The 21,402-nt window shown below is 39.5% G+C and overlaps 1 protein-coding gene across 1 annotated transcript in view; it reads left to right on the plus strand.

The window, feature by feature from the left end:
• Positions 1-21,402, plus strand: part of LOC150096432 (glutamate receptor ionotropic, kainate 2-like) — an 89,752-nt gene that overhangs the window by 49,855 nt on the left and 18,495 nt on the right. The window contains exon 3 of the mRNA XM_090408968.1: positions 16,348-16,599. Coding sequence (XP_090265094.1) covers positions 16,348-16,599 — 252 coding nt within the window. The remainder of the gene's footprint in view (positions 1-16,347; positions 16,600-21,402) is intronic.

Here is a 21,402-nt window from a genome sequence, read left to right on the forward strand (position 1 = left end):
AAGTCTGATTCAATCCGTTCGCCCAATCGCAACCAAACGCGGTACTGAATTAGCCCATTTTAAAGGTTATTTCTGTGAATTGAGTCACAGAATTAACACACAAATTGGTTTTCAGTATGTGATTGTTAATGCATGTTGAACATAATGTAGTATACAAAGTATGAGAAAACAGAAAAAATTAAAGAAATATTTAATTTCGCCGTTCTTATAAAATTATCAAGAGATGACTGAAAAAGAGCTTCTTTCTTCACTTCATCAGTCTCCCTATAACAGGCTAATGAGCCATCGATTTCTCTTCGGACTTTCGAGGACAGCGAAGCATTACGATCCACGCAGACACTAAAAATATAAAACACTAAAAATACAGCACGTGGTGTCGAAAGCGAGACTGAGGAAAGTGTGCGGATGCACCCAGTGGGCTGTCTACCTTGCGAAAATCGCCATTATATGGTGTTCAAATGACGCAGGCGAGTTAAGTAATAATTTTTATAATTTACGATTTTTCTATTCCTTGCACGACAATTTGCACAATTCGAATTTACGTAAGCTGGGGACTGTCCATAATTGTTTTTTTTTAAAAAAAACGGAGTTAAGGACTTACAGAGATAGAAAAACGAATGTAGTGAATATGGGCAAATGAAATGAAAGAAACACACACACACACACACACACACACACACACATAGGAGAGAGAGAGAAAGATAGAGAAAGAGATGTACGGGTATATATCTCTCTCTCCTTCTCTGATATGTGAGAGATGTTTCTTCAATTTTTTCTGCACAAAGCGGGTGTTTGTGAATGTGAAAAGACGTATTTGTGCTCAAAGGCGTCATAATTGCACCTCTCACAATCCTCTCCAGTGTGAGCTGCACTCACTTGAAAGAGGTGTCCCCTGCTGATATCCAACTTCTGTTCGCATCGATCTCAAAGCCTCACGCGCGCACTTTCATGTAGCCGCCGAAACTGCGAACGTGACAGCAACTTTTAATCATCTTACGCTTGTGTAGAAATCGCGAGTGCTCCGCTTCGCATTTCCTTATTTATACGCAGACAATGCAACCTTTCGATGTTAGCCGCGAAACAAAGCCTGTCCGTAGAAGCGCAAGTGACAGTTTCGATACTCGGTCGTGCACTTTGGAACGGGACAGTTTTTGAATTCGAGTTGAATACGCTTACGAGCCCAAGTCAGAGCTTCAGATCGCCAACACGAGCAGCATCTTGTGACTACACTCGAGAGCATTTTGTTGTCCTGCTAGTTCGTTTTCCCTTTCAGCCTGCCCCTTTTAAAAATTACTTCAAATTTTCCGATATGGGCATTGCGCACGTAATCTATCCTATTTCATTCAGAAAACGTATTCCGGCTCGCTTTCGGGAATTAGGGCAATCCATTCCCTTCGAATCAGTGTAGCCGTATCGCAATGCATCTGAATGAATACGGGGCGAGATAATGAACTTCATTAAGCCCTCTGATATCTGCATTTCGGTCGTCTCATATCTGTTCCCGATTATCTCTAACGTGAGCACGAGTTCACCCTCCAATAGCCGAAAAGAAAACAAACGCATTATGGGATGCTCTGGTCGTGTTCATTTTCACGATCTGTCGTTGTGAAATTGGCTGCTACACAAACCTTTTGTGTCAGCCTTGAGCATAATTCAACGTAGACAGATGGAATGTAGGACAGGAATGAGAACAAGATCGCTATTTACTCTTTTTTTTTTCTTATTTGCCGTCTCCTAAATATAACTTTAATCTCTTTTCTCTCTAACAATAGCGGCTGATAATATCGCAAAAGAATCCTTCATAGTTAGCTCCTTCGTTCTAAACATAAGCCGGGCAGAATTAGCAGACAAACGATGCCCTAATTCTTTACGCCCCATTGAAAATTCCGATAATATAAAATCTGAAAGATGAGAGGCGCGTGCAAACGCCTTCTCCGGATGTCAGATCGGTGGAAAATACTAATGGATTCTAAATAGGCGATTCCTGCTTTTATTTTTCGATTCCACCGACGAAAGGCAGCCCACATTCGGCTATTTGATGCATTCCAGTGCTCCGAAGCTAATACATTTTTAATGGAAAAGTTGTCGAAGCACGTTCAACTATGAACCCAGAAATGAGCAAATGTGGCATGAAAAGTAGATTCGTGGAAACGAAAAGGATGTACATTACTCGAACGATGAGGTATCGGCAGCATTAGCGGATCAGTGTCACGTCTCCGGCATTCTTTCGATACCTAATTCTAGATCTCTCTTCTTTATCATATTTTATCAGATGCGTTTCGGGGAAATTAAATTGCAAACGGATAAAGGTAAAGGCCGTTAGAAAGATGGTCGGAAGAGATGAAGATGAGTGAATTGGATGAAGGAAGGAAGGTCAGAAGGTATTGTAATAGTCGGACAGAAAGATGAATAGACACAATAGATAGACAAAGAGATGGAAAGATACGTAAACAACTGTATTAATAACGCGCGTTGTGTTGTAAAGCAATTTTCTCTCAAGATATCCGAAGATTGAGGAAAAGTTTAAAACTTTGAGTGTTTACTTGAATTCCTTAAAGATTTAATTACGAAGTTTGTTTCCGGTTCGGTTAATTACCCCAAAGACACACAGAAAGTGGAACCGCTTTGTTTCATCGTCTGCACAAGAGATTAACAGGAGGGAGGAGTACTTGTGGAGATAATGACTGGATCCCCACAGCAGCAGTTGGGAGGCTAATTCCTTGGCCATCATTAAAAGAAAGCGATAATAACGGCTGTTTAATAGCCCGCAGTGAGCGACACCTCGATGCGAAAAGAAACAAACCTATCGGTGCCTGGCCTAGAGAGAGAGAGAGGCAAAGCTGTGTTGGATCGATAGTTTCTTTTATCGAGGGAAGAAAGCCAAAGTTTATTTACTGCACGCAAAATCCTTTGAGTTGATACCACAGAAACCCCCTTCTTCGACTGCCCACCACTCCGCTTTTCAACCATCTTTCCTAATTTGGCGCAACGGCAGAAAGATAATCCTTAAAAGCGATTGCTATTGATTCTGCCGGGGGAGAAGGAAGGAAGCGCATTTCTATGACTCGCGGAGCTGCTTATCGAAATCCATTCGCTGATCATCTTGCAAACTCAACCCGCACATGCAGAAACATGTTTCAGGCAGGCCGTTAACAAGCGGATTTGCCTTAAAAGTTGGCGAACCCCGGAGTCCTCGAAGAGATAAACACGAGTCAGTGATGGCGCTCTTAGTCACGCCGAAAGAAATAAGACACGAGATTGAATAATGGACGCACACTTTAGAATTCCACGCATATTTTGATGTGGAGAAGAAGTTTTTTTTTTTCAGTGGGAGGAAGTTGAAAATTTCATTTGCGCACTGATATCGACGGAATTACGCATGAGTGTAGAAAGATTGCGAAAAGAAGAAACCGTGCGTATTTTCGAACTCCAAATGGCTTCACTTTTAAAAGAAACTTGGACTTTGCTGAGGATGGGGGGGGGGGGTGACTGACGAGGTCTGCAGACAGAAAATTGAATGGTAGAAGTCGAATAGGAATTATCACAATTTATAACATCACACAACCGAATGCTGTCCTGTCAAATCCTTTATTCTCTCTCTCTCTCTCTCTCTCTCCATCTATCTATCTATCTGACTGTGTAGCTGGATTTCAATATACTCCGTCTATGATGTTAGTCTTGTCTCATCCCTCTGCGCCTCTCGGTAGGCATCGCGAGGAATTCTCTCACCTCTCTAACGAGTAGTGACGGACTCTGAAAGAATTCCAAATATCGTTTTAGTTCGGAGGAGAGCACGAGTTCCAAGTGATGGCTTGCATCACATTTACAGGTGAAGAATTTGACTCTAAGTTTGTTACATTCTTTCTTACTACGCTTGTGCCCTTTTCTGTTATTTTTTATTCTATCCAATGTTCTCCCTTTGAAAATTGTCATATTTTCTTGAAAGAATGCTTCACATCTCGTGCTCCAGTAACAATGTTCCTCTTGCTACCTTTTTTTTCCCCTCTGGAAGAAATGTTATAATAAACCGTATGAGTGTGTTACGCGATTCATATTCAGAGAGAGACTTATCTGAAGCAATTGCCAAGTAAACGAAATGATGATATAGCTACGTCTCTCCCTCTCTCTCTCTCTCTCTCTCTGTTGATAAATTTCGAGATGGATCAGTGGACCGACTACGGATGTGAATGAAGCAATAGATATTTTGCTTAAGGTAAATCATTATATGCCCTTGGATCACTCGTTTAACAAACAGGTCTTGGTTCCAGTTTTATTTTTTTTCCCCAATTTTTCTCCTGCAGTTAACGTCCACTGTAGCTAATGTCCCGATAGAGTGCACCCCACACTCCCAGTATGAATTAGAATTATTCGTGTGAAAAGAAACAGGAGGATTGAAAAAAAGTCGTTTGAAATTTGTTTTGTTTCTGCGTCAATCAACCAGTGATAACTTCGACTTGGAAAACTGTGGACAGGAAACCGATCGGATTTATCTCAGAAAATAACTGTGCGATATTTGTTTCGTGGTTGGATTATTTACATTCCGTTCGCTTTTGTTGCGATTCTCATATCAGAAACCCACAAAGAAGGAACAGAGCGAAAGATTTATTTCGTTTGAGTAAGCGAGAAGACTTCGCTGTTTGTTGTTTACTGCAAGAGAAGCCTCCTTTGGGCTATGAATGCCCTTAATAAACTCCTTTTAAGTTTCGTGAAGAAGCCTGTAATAGCGCTGACGCACGAGCGCATTTACCAATTTAAATCAAACGCACCCTTGTCAGATGTCTTGTCACTGTCTTAGTGCTCTGTAATAATCTCACGAACTTACCCACTTTTTACTTCTTTAAAGCAGTTTTTCGATACCACAATGTTTGTTACTTCGATATTTTCAGCCGACAGTCCCCCCCCCCCGCTCGAAGGTTTCAGTCAGGGTTTGGGGAAGGAAAATAAATAAAACAGAGAATGGATTTACTTCTCGTTGCTTTACTCGACTTTTTTTATTTCGTTGGAATTTAGTGAAGTCCAACTATTAAATTTTCACCCTGCTGCAAATCGATGAGAGAGAGATAGAAAGAGATGCCAATGTGCTTGTTTTTCACCGCGGGATAATGCGTGAAAGAAGAAAAGCGGGAGCAATGGTGAGAATAAAATCAAGGAAGGAAGGGAGATGAGAAACGAAATACAATTACAGAGAATATACGCCTGTAAGGGATGAGATGAAAACACCCATTGGAAGTCGTTTTGGAAAGTTACACGTCTTGGTAGCTCTTAAACTGGCTTATTTATGTGAGGCATAACGTTATGGCGGCTACAAATTACCTTTTCCCATGTTAAAATAAGAAAGGATCTGCGAAAAAATACTTGCACGTAGGTTTTACTGACAATAAAAAAAAACTCTACAGGACCCTTCAAGAAGTTCAATTAACACCATTGCATGGCAGCGCCCTCTGAAGATCATACGCGATGCACACTCGATTTGTGATTTAACTGTATCTTGGCGATGTCTCGAATTTTTGCCAGGAGATGATGGATGGATAAGCTTCGACCCTCGGCTGAGAGTTATTTTCTCTTCAGATGAAACCATCTATTGGAAAGATTTGTGGGAAATTTGAAAAACGTTTAAGAGAGCACTGTAAAAAGATGTTCATTAAAAATCTATCTGCGTTTTGTGTCAAGCAAAAAATCCCTCCTGCGTTTGAGAGTTTTTTTGTTTATCTTCTGCTAAATTTGTTTGAAACTATTGCGTCAGCTTCTAGTTTAATTTCAAAGTCAAATTACTTTTTTCAGGATAATTCTCATAAACTATTCGACGTAAGAAACGGTGGAAAAAACGTATTGATCTGTATTTCCACATAACATTTTTCTAAATTTATTTTTTCGCTAAAAAATAAAAATTGCCCGTAATTCTTGATTAAAAACTTCTTTATTCAGAGCCCTACGGATTGTCACGTGCACATTTAGAAAGAGCAACATCAATAACAATTCAAAACCTAATTACGTACTTTAATAACTGCCTGTAAAGGACGAAACACAGCTCGCATATGTCACGAGAACACAGTGACCTTAGAGATGTCACGGTTCGCCTCACGGAGCCATTTTTCCAAAACATTTCCCAGCATCTACCTGAATGGCATCTGCACACCGTCGGCCTACTTCTGAAATGTGCAGGTGATACGACATTAATTGCGGCAAACGAAACAGCGAGTAAGCGAACGGACATCATCATTTTGCGCTCGGTAGATTTCGATGGCAATTCGGTTCACCTCAGCAGAGCTCACGCACGCGCCGATATTAAGCATCGAAGAGTGGAACTAATGAGCACTCAAATTGCGATAATCAGCACCGAAACAGACTGCATGAACACATGAAACGTGCGCTCACGCACTGCCACGAAGCACGTTTCGCACTGATATGAAGTGAGTCTAATCCCATTAACTACCTTCGGAAGAAAGTGAGAACTCTCGCTGTAAATGTTCTTCAAATTCCACTCTGATTCACTTGCACCAAAATCCTAATCCAACTACGAAGAATCATCCGGTTGGGGCAGCACAAAATACTCTCATGGGATGTGCTTAAGAGAAAGGGTTATTGTCACTTAAACCTTCCAAATATGACGAATCTCTCTCTCTCTCTCTCTCTCTCTCTCTCTCTCTCTCTCTCTCTCTCTCTCTGCTATGCGAAGTGTTCTGCGTACTCGTATTGCCATCTGATATTTCGTCCTCGCATTTCCCCAGCAGACCACTCCGGACAGTCCTTAGAAGCGATGCTGTTCGTGAGTGAAAACAGCAAATGAATTCTCACTTTCGGCAATGGACTGAGGTGGGTGGGAAAGTGCTACTCGCTCGTTTTAATAAAAATCAAAGAGTGTTGATGATTAGATCTGCCCTTACTCTTAGCAATAATGCTCGTCTTTACTTCCCCTCCCGGATTTCCACTGATCATATTTCGGTCTGTTATGCACTTTTCATGAGTTTATTGGCCACTGTAGTCTCCCTCAGGTAGAATAAAAAGCGATGGGAACTGTAAGTGCCTAGTTGACCAAGTCCTTGTCGTGTCTGCTCCCCAATCCACATCGGTAGGGGTTCCAATCTTCTCGTATGCAGGGATATAGGTGATTGTCCAGAGATCAGACGTGCAACTCTTTCAAGCCACTTCAGGCCTCTTATAAGTGGGACGTTGGTTTCGTACCCGGCAATGAAATTCATCCTCCACTTATAAGACATTTACAAACTTTAATGCACATGGTGGGACTCGACCCCCGCAGCCTATAGATCGGAGAGTACATAGGCTACCCATTCGGCAATCAAAATAGGAGATAATTAATTTTATACTTGTACATCAATACTTCTTTATATTTCTTTCGTTTACATCTTAGTTTAAATATTTTATGATAACTTTATTAAATAATTTTACTTGTCTGGTGTAGTATATCTTTATATCGTATAGTTGACGTGTCTACTTGCTAGTAGTAATAGTACGTACGTCGCAATGTGTTTTGAGTAGAGAAAGAGAAATTCATGGTAATGTCCGAAATAACATTTTCCTTGACTCCAATCCGCACATTTCATTATGTCAATGCACTCTCGTGCAGGTGTCGCCTTGTACCAGTTTCCGCTCGCCTAAATGCAGCTACAAGTATCTGTAATCCCATCCTCTTCCAGTCTCTCTGGAACCTCATTAATGTTTTTTTTTTCTTTTCCATCCCTAAAAGATAAAAACGTAAAAAGAAACGAGAGAAAAAAGGCTATGGCTATCTTCCAAGCCCAGAGAGGAGGAATATGTATTTACTAAACAACCCGTTATTTTGGTTCTTCTCTCCACCAGCGAGTTAAAAGGTTTCTTTAGATGGTTGCCGATGCGGGCAAAAATAGTTCGAGGTCATCGCTTGCGCTCGGCTCGCTCCGCAACAGAAACACTGCAATATGCATTTGAATGTTTGTGTTGGCATTTTTATAATGAACGCGCTGTCCTAATGTCCCCACGCCCACCAGGCCATGAACCGATCCTACGTTAAAAGCCAAGGTTTTGACGTTCGCTGTATTTCCGAAAAAATTTGATTCACAAACAAAACAAGAAACGCGCCGAAAGCTTCTGTTTGGATTATAAGCATCGGATCGGCAGTTGTTTGTTCTGATTCCTGTTTGGTTAATCGGTGTCCTTTAGTAGACACCCCCCCCCCTCCACTGCATCTTGTCGGTTATGCGATTGCTTTGTTTATAGCGAATTTCTTTTCTATCTTCAATGAACATTCTGTGAGTGAATTGCTTTTTTTTGCTGTCTCGTGATTTTATTCATTTTTGTTCTCTTGTAAGGGGTCGCGTTCAGTAACGTCGACAGGGTGTAGCATAGAGGCAGCCCTCCTTACGGCGCTGCTTAATAAGGGCGCTCGTTCAGCCATATTGGGGTAGGCGCCGTCGCTACGCTAACAATTCCTGTGCGGAAAGAAGTTTTTCCAAGCTTAAAGTGATTAAAAATTATTTGCGAACAGCAATGACCCAAGGAAGATTGGTTGGTCTATCGATGGAGGCGGACACAGCTTATAATTGAAATTTAGAAGAGCCTTATAAATTTAGAAGGGTTTATTGTGCGATATCCCCGTAGAGCAAACATTTGATTATTATTATTATGTAATCGTTTTGCATTAATGTTTCTCTTGCAATAAAAGCAAAATAGCAATTGGACTTTTTTTTTATGTTTTATAATCCTTCAGGGGCGATATTTAATTGTTTGCCTCAGGGCGCGATCTAATCTGGCGACGCCCTGGTCGCGTTATAAAAATATGGAACGGGAAATCATAATAAAATGTTTGTTCGAGGTTAGAATGCTGTCACTTGATTTATTTTGAATTCCACTGTTATGTCAATATTTCGGTTTCTGATATTGCTAGGCAACCGTTGCAGGTTGCAAGAACCAGCGATTTAAATTCTGACTGATGCAGCAAACAATACAAATACCGACAAGAAAGAATTTTTTTTTTTTTTTTTTAAACAGTAGATGTTTGTGACTTTTGTCAACTTTCTATAACAAGAAAAGATCGATTATTGTTAACTTCTGTTTGCTAACTTCTGGTGTTGGTTAACGATCCGTATTTTGCTATTCATTCTGTATTTTTGGTAATAACTAGGAAATTTCATCAAAAAAGTGTAACGGAACCTTTTTATGAAGCAATATTTTAGCTTTTGAGTCATTTGTTGTGAGCATATTTTTCTGCGTGCGATAATGATATGACGCTGTTCTCAAAATAATGTTCGGCGCGTGTGCACGAGTGGAACTTTGAAACAACAGACTCGAGCACTGCTACTTTTCAGCGTTTATTGCCGACTCCCATTACGAGGGAATTGTCAGGGTAATGCATTGTCGCGAGTTCTATTTTGAGAATTTTCCCTGATTGCACAGCTCGCCCAAACATTAGTTAGTGCGCTGATTATGTTGCAGCCTCTTGGGGGAGCAAACTACATCGTTAATGAAATCACTGACACCCACTTAGCAAAAGTAAATGTTCCCATTAACGGCATTTGGTGTCTGGAGAAATTTCCCAGAGTTTGCAGACTCTTTAAGCAACGAAATACAGCAGCGGTGGGGAGGCGCACAATATTCATGGTTTTCAAACACGACACTCGCATTAGAGCGACGCGTTCTGGACGTCAATGGAAATTTGGTTTCACAAGTGTCTCGAGCCGATAAATACCTTTAGTTGTCCGGAAATAAAGAAAGAGAAAACACAGATCAGCGTTCTCTGTGCATCACTTGGAACGGATCGGTTTGAATACGTCCCTGTTAGGATCAGCAGAAAAAGGGGGAAATGCACCGAAGAACAAAAAAGCGTCATTTCCGGTTGGGGATCCTCGATTGACAACCCGCCCCTCACACACTCGCATATCCTCGTGATGGACTCGAGGAGAATTAGCTGGGCGATGCTCGACTGGATTCTGACACCGCAGCGAAGATTAGTTTGACACCGAGCTCGTGCAGGTTATGAGCCGGGACGTGCAGCCCGATGGGAAGCATCGAGAGCCCACCAGTCGTCATTTAGTCATTTCGAGAACGTTTTTCGAGGGTATTAACTCCGCTTTATGTGGCACGGAAAGCGTTTTTATTACCGGAGAACCCTTCGCTAACGCCCTGTCGTAATACGACCTTTACTGCCAGCTGAATTTACACGACTCGTAGCAATGGATATCTTTTGTTTTTAAATATTTTCTTCTGTTCATTGCGAAAACCACATCGAAACAATTCTTTTCGCGAACATCACAACACAAAGTGAACGGTTTCGAAAACATTTTTGTCTAATAACATCTTCTGTCCACCCCCATCCTTTCTGCTACATTTAAACCGCACTTCGTACACCGAGGGAAGGTGCAGTTTCTAAAGAAAAACAAAATTAATCCCGCAGATGTCTCCGTTTCTGTTTGCATTCCCGAGAGGCCTCAAACAAATCGTGTTTGCAATAACCAGCCGAGGATCATTTGTTTTTGTTGGCCGCACTCCGAAGGGCGTTTCACGGCTGAGAAGTGAATCATTGACGAAATTTATATTTTATGGAGGAAATATTTTACTGTTAAGCCACCCCTCCTAGAAGTTCGGTTTGCGCTTTATTAAAAAATAAGAAAAATAAGCGGTCTTGATGACTCTTTTGATCGCTCCGCTACTTCTCTCCGCGCCTTTTTTTTTTTTTTGTTTCATCTTTTATCATTTTCCGCTTATAATTATAAAAATTATAATTTTATAATTTTCCGGACTAAAAGATCAACGAAGCCTTCAAATATTGCGTGCTTCTGTTTTTTTTTTTTTATGTTTATTTTTTATATCTTAGACTGAAATAAACAGAATTCGATATGAAAAAAAAAAAAATTGAAATGACGTGATCGTCGCAGGACAGCGAAATTTTCGGTGTTACACCATTGGATCTTTTCTCATCGCTCTTCCTGAGAGCAGTTCGTGACAATTCTTTCGTTTTTCCATCCTCTGAAAGAGCAGCCTTGTGAGTTCTGCATCTCGATACAGTTTAATTGTCGATGGATTCTTAGGTTTATCTCAGTGCTTTTAACTATTATTGATTTGGCGTGCGTGTTTCTTCTTGTGTAATCTGACGACCCGACCAACTGGACAGTGCGGTCCCTACGGCAACTACTGCGATGACTCATTTGTCATATGATCTGTCATCAGGTCATCTATATCATTCCAACCTGATAATGGGATAAAAGAGGAGCTGTGTGCGTGGGTGTGGCCATACCCAGTGCTAGTCGACCCACTCAGCTTGGCTGAGTCCCTCTTTTTATTTATTTTTTTATGTTAATACTCTCTTAAACGAGAGGGCGTTCGATTTGATTGGAAACATACTACATTGATGAAGATGCACTCCAGGAACTTCGTGCTACGTTTAGAGTTCGACTTAAACACAGAATGCCCGATAGTAAAATAATGAACACCTCACTAACGCTCTGCGACTCACTGGGGAAGAAATTTCCACTGAATGTTTTATCGCGTAAGCAGAATCCGCTGTTGCTATGGAAACTCTGCGTCAGTCGTTTCACGGAAAACTATTTTATACTATAAACAGATAACCTCGATGCTGTTGAATTTCGCGGTTTTCTCTCTCCTTTTCCTGAATAGCACAGCATTGTGAAAGACCCGGGAGGGGGGGGGGGCATAAAATTGTTGGCGTTCGTTGCCGACTAAACATTTGTTCTCCTTTTAGTCTAATTTCCAAAACACGCTGTTCCAAGGAATACTATTGAGAACCTATAGGCATTGATACCATAGACGGCTAAGATATATTTTGTTGTATTCTTTCTTGATTTTTCATATAATCCTAAAACCTTTCTCGATAGGTGGTCGATGAAATGTATCATTCACCTAAAAAAAAGGATCAAATATTATTTATTTGATCCTTTTGAGACAAAAGCACATTGGATCACATTTTAATATAATGTAATACTTAATTTAATTTTAATTTTAATAACTTAATCTTAATATAATTTTCAATAGAAAGATCCTAAACAGATGCGAATGAGATTCGAAATATAATATTTCCAAATGTGTGCGATTTTTTTTTTTTTCATTAGCTCTTTTAAATTTATGCGCTGATTTAAAATTACATTCAATATTATTGAAGGAACTGCAAAACACTCGTAATTTTGCACTTCATGTTTTAGCGTCTTTTTTTTTTTCAATCATTCATTCATTTTTTCAAACCTGAATGTATTACATGCACTTTCCAGTATTTTCAAAAACATATTTAATTACACAGAAAAATAAATTAATTTGAAAGCATTATGTAAGAAAATATATCAGACTACAATATGTTTCGAATGTAAATATCTTAAAATGCTATCCAACATTTCTAGTTAAAATATTTTTTTCAGTGCAGAACGATACATTTTGTACATAGTTGAATGTAATTGATTTGTTTTACCCAGTAGAGGTGTGCTCTAGAATGTTGCAATTTGAATCTGGGGGGGTTCGATGCGATCCTTCCGTGATTCATGCATCATGCGAGAGGCCAATCACCACGAGAAACCACTTCATTCAATTCACATGCATTCAAGTGCTGTAAGGAACAACATTGAGAGTGAGCAAGTATATACAGAAGCTGTTAATTATATATTATACAAAATAAGTATTATACATTAGGAATAAATGTTATACTAAAATAAAGAGCCAAAAGGGTTCAGTTCGGCGATGCAAATTTATAGAAGTCAATTCTTCTCTTTGAGTGCCATCTCCCATCGGAGGTCGACGACCACCTTGGCAAATTTTGAGCAATCCGTTGCACCTCAGAGCTCATGCCATTCTGCTGTCTGATGTCTGCAGCCAAGATTTTGTTCGTCTTCCTTTTCTTCTTCTTCTTCCATTTATCTTCCCTTTCACAATCAATTGAAATAACTTATATTTTTCATTATGAACTAGGTGACCAAGATAGGCAGTTTTCCTTCTTTTTATGGTATCTAAAAGTATCTAAATCCCCATTTGTTCCAGTACTTCCTGATTGGACATTTCTTTTTGTCCGTGAGATTTTTAACATTCGTCTGTGTAACCACATCTCAAAGGATTTAATTTTTATGTTGATGTTGTCTTCAAGGTTCCAAGTTTCTGCACCGTACAGCAGTACAGACCATACGTAGCATTTAAACATGCGTACTCTAAGCTCTAAGTTTAAACTGCGGTTACACTGTGTTGTTTTGATCAAGAGAAAATGTTTTCTTGTCATTTCAATTCTAATATTTATTTCCATTTCGGGATTGCATTCTTCATTTAACCAGCATCCAAGATATTTAAACTTTTCCACTCTTTCTATTGGTTTCCCGCTTAAAGTAAGTGCTTCATTAAGAATTGATTTCTTGCTTATGAGCAGGAATTTAGTTTTGGTGATATTTATTCTTAATCCCATTTTTACACTCTCTTCGTTCACTGGTACGAGAAGATTTTGAAGATCCTGAATATTGTCAGAATATTGTCCGAAAGCTGTGCCATCAGCATATGGGATGTTAGTCATGATTTCACCATTTACATTAATCTCTTCCTTTTAAGATTTTTTGAAATATGGCTTCTAAATATATGTTAAAAAGAAGAGGTGACAACATACATCCTTGCCTTTCTCCCGTGTTTGAGTTATTGGAGCCTGTAATAACCTCATCAACTTGAACAGATCATGAATTTATCATCCGAGTTTGGTTCCAATATAAGTTTTCAATGATCCTGATGTCTTTACCATCTAATCCTATTCTTTTTAATATTTTAATCATTTTAGTATGTTGAAGTTTGTCAACGGCTTTCTCGAAGTCGATGAGGCAAACGAATATTCCTTGTTTTGGTCATTACATTTTTTGGAATGCGATTTGAGAACAGAAAAGAGCCTCTCTCGTTCCCAAACCGTTTCTAAAGCCGAATTGGATATCACTGATGGTGCCTTCGCATTTTCTGTGCATTCTTTTTTGAATTATTTTCAGAAACATTTTGAGAACGTGACTCATTAGGCTGATCATTCTATAGTCATTACAAGTTTTCGCATTTGCTTCCTTAGTTAACATGATAAAGGTCGAATGTAACCAGCCTTGGGGGATTATGCCTGCATCAGAGATCTTATTAAAGAGCTTTACTAATATAGTAAAGTTGTCACCTTCTAATAACTTTACTATTTCTGCTGGTATTCTATCATTGGATATTAGATCCAGCATTATTTCCAAGCTTAATGTAGAAACTATGAAAGTTTGGTTAAAATAAGGTGACTAGAGAGCTTACAGGAATGCCGGGAGTGAATCCGTAAGCTTTGAAATAATGTTGGATTTAATATCCACTTGACTTATATAAGTTATACCGGTCGAAAAAGTACGTTCACGTGCATCACTTTATTCGGTCATATTTCCTGTTCTCTGACTTAATGCTGCCATTAGAAGTAGTCGCGTTTATGTTACACTCGGAGTGTGTTTTAACGGTGTGCAGACGCATCTGGCAAGCCCGGCTCCATGTGTGTGTGTGTGTGCGTGCGTAATCAATTCCCTGTAAATTACGAGGGCAAATGCAATTAGCGGGACAGTACTGTAATCATAACGACTCGTTATGTTATTAATTATGTAATAAAGCGGTTGCGTTGCTGCTTGAGCAAAATAACAGTTTTTGTGCGCGCGCGTGTTTTGTAATCCTGGCTACGCCATCATTAGCGTGTGCAGCCGAGACGGCCATCATTCTGCGCATAACAATTATACCAATGACTTATCGCAGCTCGCTGTAACCCTATCCTCTGTGTCTCTGGCCGGGTGGGTCAGCGAGTGAGCATTCTTAATGCTCCCAGGGAACGCTGTAAAAGATGATACTTTGCAGGTGATCGTTTGTGACACGCGACAGCTCTCTCGGCATATGCGTCGAGAGGGAAAATCGAGTGATGGAAAGAAGGTCGTTTCTCTTCGCAGAAAGCGGTTATGAGAATGCGGTGTGTCTTTACCCCCGGGGGAGGTGATGTGAAGTTTTAATGCGTCGAGATGATCATCCCGTTAAGGGAGGTGATGAATGTCGCTCTCGGGGCAAATGGCGGAGTTCCCAAGTATTGGCTCATTACCTGCATAATAAGAATTTTGAATTTCTGCTCTGTAGGAATAAATAAAACGAATGCTCTCTCTCTCTCTCTCTCTCTCTCTCTCTCTCTCTCTCTCTCTCTCTTAACGCACACATTAGAAGAACTGTCCGAAGGGAAATGCAAAACTGCTCGTTCCTGCAATGGCATCGCTTGAGGCGCAGTCGGATCAATTAAAACGCGAACTCCAAGGATCCGTGATTGAAGCAGTGCAGTTTCAACTGTATTTATCGATCCTGTAGAAAATCTGACGATATGTCTTCATCCCGGCGAAACGTGTTGAAAGTTTGCAAAAAAAAAAAAAAAAAGCAATAAAATATTAAACGTAAAACTAAATCCATTATTTTTACATTGAGATGAAGAAAAGCTGCTTATTTGAAAAACATGAACTTAACTCGCTTGGAATTTTTTACGATGAAGTGTGTGCAGGTGAGGCTTCGCGGAAATACAACGAACTTTCTTCTAAAGGGTTCCGAATTGTATTAAGCCAAGTAAGGAGACGCGAACGTGCTTGCTTGCTAACAGCAACGGAATTTGAAGAGAGATTGATGTGCACTGTCAGCAGCAATTCTTTGTTGTGCATTGGCAACCCCGTAGCTACAAGCAAGATCAAACGGGGAAAAATGAAGCAATAGTAATACTGTACTTAGATCCACAAGGCCGTGCACCGGCAGTACTGATTATTAATATTTTATCGGAAACTTTATAGAAACCTTTATAAGGAAGAGCATTTTACACGCGTCTTCTTGAGTTTTTATTTTTTTTTTCTTTTCCCAATTATCCTCACGTGGCTATTGATGTATCTCTCTGAAGAAACTTGGGGTTTACTTTTAAGACATTTATCAGTCAGGACAGCAGACTAAATATTTATAAAGAACGAAGAGGGTTTCCACACCGCATACGGAATCGCTACAAGATCCCATCTTCCGAACATTCAAGGGGGATCTTTCCACTGACGGCGCAAAAGCCCTTCCTCCCCGGATGTGTGATTTAGTGCAAAAAAAAAACTCACCATAAGAAACATATTTATTTGCTTTCTCTGGTGGATTTTACTTGTCGTGTGTTGTTTATTTGTTTGTATTTGAGCAGTATTTCTTAGTCTCGTAAAGAATCCTAAACCCTTTCTTAGTTCTGTTATTTCGGCTGTCATTCATCTCTGGCTGAATAATGAATACTTTGAAGGAGTTCAAATAAGGATAGTAACTTTATATCATCTTATTTTTATTTCATTCCTTCACATTTATTATATCTGATAGTTTTTTTTTTTTTGTTTATTTATTTAGTTTGCGAGCTCCTCGAAAAAGGCATTGCAGCCGTGTTTGGTCCCACCTCTCCGTCCACGAGCGGCCTCATCGAATCGGCGTGCGCTCATTTTGAAATTCCTCACATAGAATCCCGGTGGGACTTCCGGCTCCACTCCCACCCGCACTCGATCAACCTTTATCCCAATTTCACCTCCCTCAGCAAGGCGTATCGCGATTTGGCCATCAAAAGCAACTGGAAGTCGTTCACGGTCATCTACGAAGACAACGAAAGTGAGTTTTTGGGATTTCTCAAAGTTCTTTTCTTTAAAAATAAGAATTCACTTTACAAATAAAGGCAAATTTGCGCATAAGATTTTCATTTAAGAATTTTGAAGAGTGATATGTAATGAAATTTTTAATAATTTCAGTAACTATTCTTTGTTGTTATCTTGCTACAAATTATTATTATTTTTATTTTTTTAATTTTTTTTATTTTTTTTTAACATTTTTATTATTTTTCAGATAAATTACATACAATATATGAAGACAATTATGCATAACAAATACTTTCTCGTACATAAAGTTTTTTTAAAAAAATAATAATAACAATAACTGTTTACAACATATATTATTATAATATTCATAATGATGATTATTACAGATGTTTCTTTGCAGTTTTACACTCTACAATATCAATGGATATAATCACTCGATATTGCATACTTTTGTTACAGTTATTACATACATTTGTTTACATATGATACTTACATTACATACATTGGTTTTCATGTGATACGTACATTTGGATACATATGATACATCTTGGATGAGAACTAGTTTCTCTGCTTTCATCCTCGAAGCTTATATGTAAGCTTATCTGAGGATGACACCAGTTGGTTATTATTCGAGTTTTTTTTTTTTTGCTGAGTTTCTCAAGCTACGAAAATAGATTGAGAAATTCGCGCGCGCGCACTCACACACAGACACGCACACACACACACGCACGCACGCACGCGCGCACACACACACACACACACACAATAACTTGGAATGTATTGATGCGTCGCTGAACTGGAAGCCTGAACGAATATATTGTGTTTCATTGCTTTTGTATGGTATTTTGGATGTGTTTCTTGTTCGTAGTATGTCCTTAGTGCTCTTTTCAGGGTATTGTAGTTTGTAAGGTTTCTGTATTCAAAAGGTTTATCATGTCTGGGATGTAGAAGTTTCGCGTGGCCTTTCCGTAGTGATTATTGTATTTATATGTGATATAATTAGTTGTCTGAGGTCTTGTTATACGGTATGTATTTCTGACTGTCCTGTAGTTGCCATCGAAATAATGTTTTAGCAAAGCTGCATTGTGACATAAATGTTTTGCTGTCAGTATTTTGTGTTCTGACATTGCAATGTTTATAAGGTCGTGATTTTCTCTTTGTTCCCAAAAGATCAGTTTTGTCATTTTGCACTGTAACGACATTAATCGATTTAATTTGTAGGGTGCGCAGAAAGCATAGGTTGTTATAGCGTATCTTAGTATATTTTGGCATAGTGCTTTGTATATTAGTGTTTTTAGGCGTGTGGGAACTATGTCTTTTAACCTGTAGAGTTTGCCACTTATTGTTCGGAGTTTGTTGTGTAGATGTTTTATGTGGCTATTCCAGTTCATATCTGCATCGAGGTAAATTCCAAGGTATCGTATTGTTTCAACCTGAGTGATTGTAGTGGTTTTGCTGTTCTGTGTGTTTTTTGTGTTGGAAAGTGGATGTTGGATGGTTATATCTTTGTTATCAACTGGTCGAGTCAGGGGATTTCTGAATATCATTAATTTTGTCTTTTCTGAGTTTAGGTGTATGGAGTATAATAATAATAATAATAATAATAATAAGCTTTCAAACATTTATCTATAACTGAAAGAGTTCTTAATCAGTTTATCGCTTGGCATGAGATCGCAGTCCTGCCTTTTGGAGGACTGCGATCATAAATAAATAAATAAAATACCACATTTGTTCTGGATGTGTTCTCCGATTTGTAAATGTGTTATAGGTATAAACTTTTCGCTGTTGGGATTTACATAAAAGTAAACTAATGTCCTTTAATACTAACCCGAATTTTAAAATCTTGCTGAGTCTATTCATAGTCTGTAATCATGTTCTTGTTAAATAGGAAGCGACACGAAATTTCGAGACGGTCTGAGACAGTAAAGGGTTGCATCTAACAGATCGGCTTTTAAGATAACGTGAAGGAAGAGCGATGCAAAACACGCCACGACTGTTTCAAATGACTAATTAATTTCGGAAATGTAAACCAATCAAACGCTAATGACCGTAAGTTGTAAACCCACCCCTTAGCTTCACCCTACCCAAATCATTAATGCTGTGCCGTGTCTGTGCGGTCTGAGGGTTACAATCTGGAATAAGGTAGCAGGGACGAAGCGTGAAACTATTTGATGGTCCCTTCCGTCGAGAAGATTAATCAATGCGATGAGCCAATCAAAGATCTGGTTCGATTCCCGTCAGTGGCGTGAGGAACCGTTATCTTGTTTCCTTCGACTAAAGGTGAGTTAGCCCGTCTCATACGGAGGTAGGGGGGTTTTCACACGGAAACTCGGGGTTTTCGTCCACCAGAACGAAAAACCCGAGTTTCCATAGCTGACGAATCAGGCCTATGGCTCCGTCAACACACACACGGATTACAGTCGGGAATACCTAAGACCCAGCCATAGGCCTGATTCGTCAGCTATGTCGTTAGGGGGGATTAAAAATTAGGGGGGATTAAGATGGTGCCGTTCTTCCCTGTAAAAAGGACCTCACGGCCGTTGTATCATCATACCCTAAATAAATAAATAATCAGAGCAATGCTTCAATTTGATGACTTCTCCCACTCAGTGACAGTGGACTGGTCATCGTTCTTTTGCGAAAGTCAGCACTTGTTGGAAATAACATTTCCTCACTCTTTGGAGTTCACAGAGATGCCGAGTATTCCTCTTTTGTAATAACCGAGCCAGAAAATAATTCAAATATTTACTCTACTTACAGTTAATGGAGTTTAGTTGCAAAGGGCGCCCTTGATAGAAATGTTTACGTTAACTAAATCCGTAATAATAATAAGTGGGTGGCGTGGTCGCCGTAATTCCCGAGATAATAGACGCGAAAATGTGCATCATCTTCAGGCTGTTAAAGATGAAAATGGGAAGATGTGTGCAATGCATTTTTCCGTAATTTATTTATTCACAAAGTTACTTACTTCTGAATGTGCATATTTAAACTGTGTCTCTGTTTAAACCTGATATTTCATTCATGAAAGGCACAGATTAACGTTTAAATTTTATTTGCTTTTTTATTAATTATTTCTTTTAGTAATTTATCGAATAACATTTTGACAAGTTTATTATTACGTTTTAAGAAGTAGTGGGTTGGAAGTAAACATTTATTTGGCAAGTTTGTTATCGATATACGTAGAACACCAACTTGCCAAATGTATTAAAACATTTCGATGTGATAAGATTTTCGCAAATTTTGTTGTTGGATTCAAACAGCGATTCTTGTGGAAAAGAATGGTGGGGTGGGGAACGGGGATCCGAATATCATCACCTCCAGGAACGATAACCCAAACAGTTCTTCATTATCAGGTTTTGAAGAAAATAGTGAGCTCGATGCGCGTGTTGGCCTTCGGATATTCAGAATCTTGACATTTGAATCCTGGTCGCAAAACAGCTTTTAAAAAAATTTTACGGAGGATTTCCCGGACCTCGTCGGAAAAAACATGAAAAAGACGTGGAAGGAAGCAAACGGAGGGTGAGAAGAATGCAGAGAATCGGATGAAACTCCGAGGCGGAAAACTTTCTTGTGTGGGAGGAGGGTCTGTGCCACGAAAATGTCGAGAAATACGACTGAAATTGCAGGCCTTGCAGTTGACAGTGAGTGCATCGAGTTCTAGGAGCAATTCATTATATTTGATTGGTCAATGTCTCTTTCACCTTGTGTGTGCGTGCGTGCGAATTTAAAACCAGAAATTTTGTTCGTAATTTCTCAGAATAACTTTTATTGATAATTCAATGAATTTAGCAAATCGCTTTCTTTTTTTCGATGCTTTTCATAACTTTTCTTTTCAAAATTGACACTGGAGGGCGTTCCGGTCTGGTTCTGTCGCAGTGCAACATGATCTCTGGTGAAGTATTCGTCTGGATGTGGAACCAATCGTTTAATCCTCAGTGATAACCGAACGCGTCTGTCATCACTCATCAACGCGAATTTTCCAAGTTTCCATGGAGACGAACTCACTCGTCGTTTACGCTCATTTTTATAGTAAGCGTGTATTTCGTGCAGTCTAAAAGGATTAACATCAAGTAATTCGGAATTAATCTGCCGATTTGGAATATCGAATGTTACTTGCCTTTTAATTAGTAATGCTATATATAAACGGGAAGTTTATCCTCTCGTGATGCTCGGAACAACGATAAGTACACTGAGCACTCAGTAAATCAGATGCATCTCGTGCCAAGAGCAGCTGCAACTCCTTTTCTTCACCTCCCCCTCGTCCTCCGAGTTGCGGAGCCAACTGATTTGTCATTTCAGATGGAACGGTGAGATATGTTGCTGGCCGATCAGATTTCCCCGACATTCAGTGGACCGATAAAGCGAAATTTTAAGCAGTTTTGTACTGGAAAAAACAGAGCGATGGAATGCACAATTATTACCGCAACGCTCCCTGAGGAGTCGCTTGTCACACGAACTTAATTAGCCATTCAGCGAAAGATAATTTCGGAGATGGCAGCTAATCTCTGAAGGCAGCAGGTCGAATGGCCGTCCAAACTGATGTACGCCCACATGCATTCTAGTGCATGAGATGGAAAGCGTCTCTTCCCCTCCACGTCCCCAACTACCGTCCTTTCCATTTGGAGATTCTCGTGGCCATAACAGATAAAAGGTTTCTGCTAACTGGCAAAACTTTGGAAGTTTCGTAATCAAAGTGGATGAAACGGTTTTTACGATGCGAGGAGCACAAATGCGCCACAAGATTCAAACACTGATGGTCACAGTTTAATTTTCGCTGTTTCTTAAGCGATTTTTGAATAGTGTTCTCCCCCCCCCCCCC

The sequence above is a fragment of the Typopeltis vanoorti genome, chromosome 19 (assembly GCF_054136105.1).
Source record: "Typopeltis vanoorti isolate ZY-2024b chromosome 19, IOZ_Tvanoo_1.0, whole genome shotgun sequence".
NCBI lineage: Eukaryota > Metazoa > Arthropoda > Arachnida > Uropygi > Thelyphonidae > Typopeltis > Typopeltis vanoorti.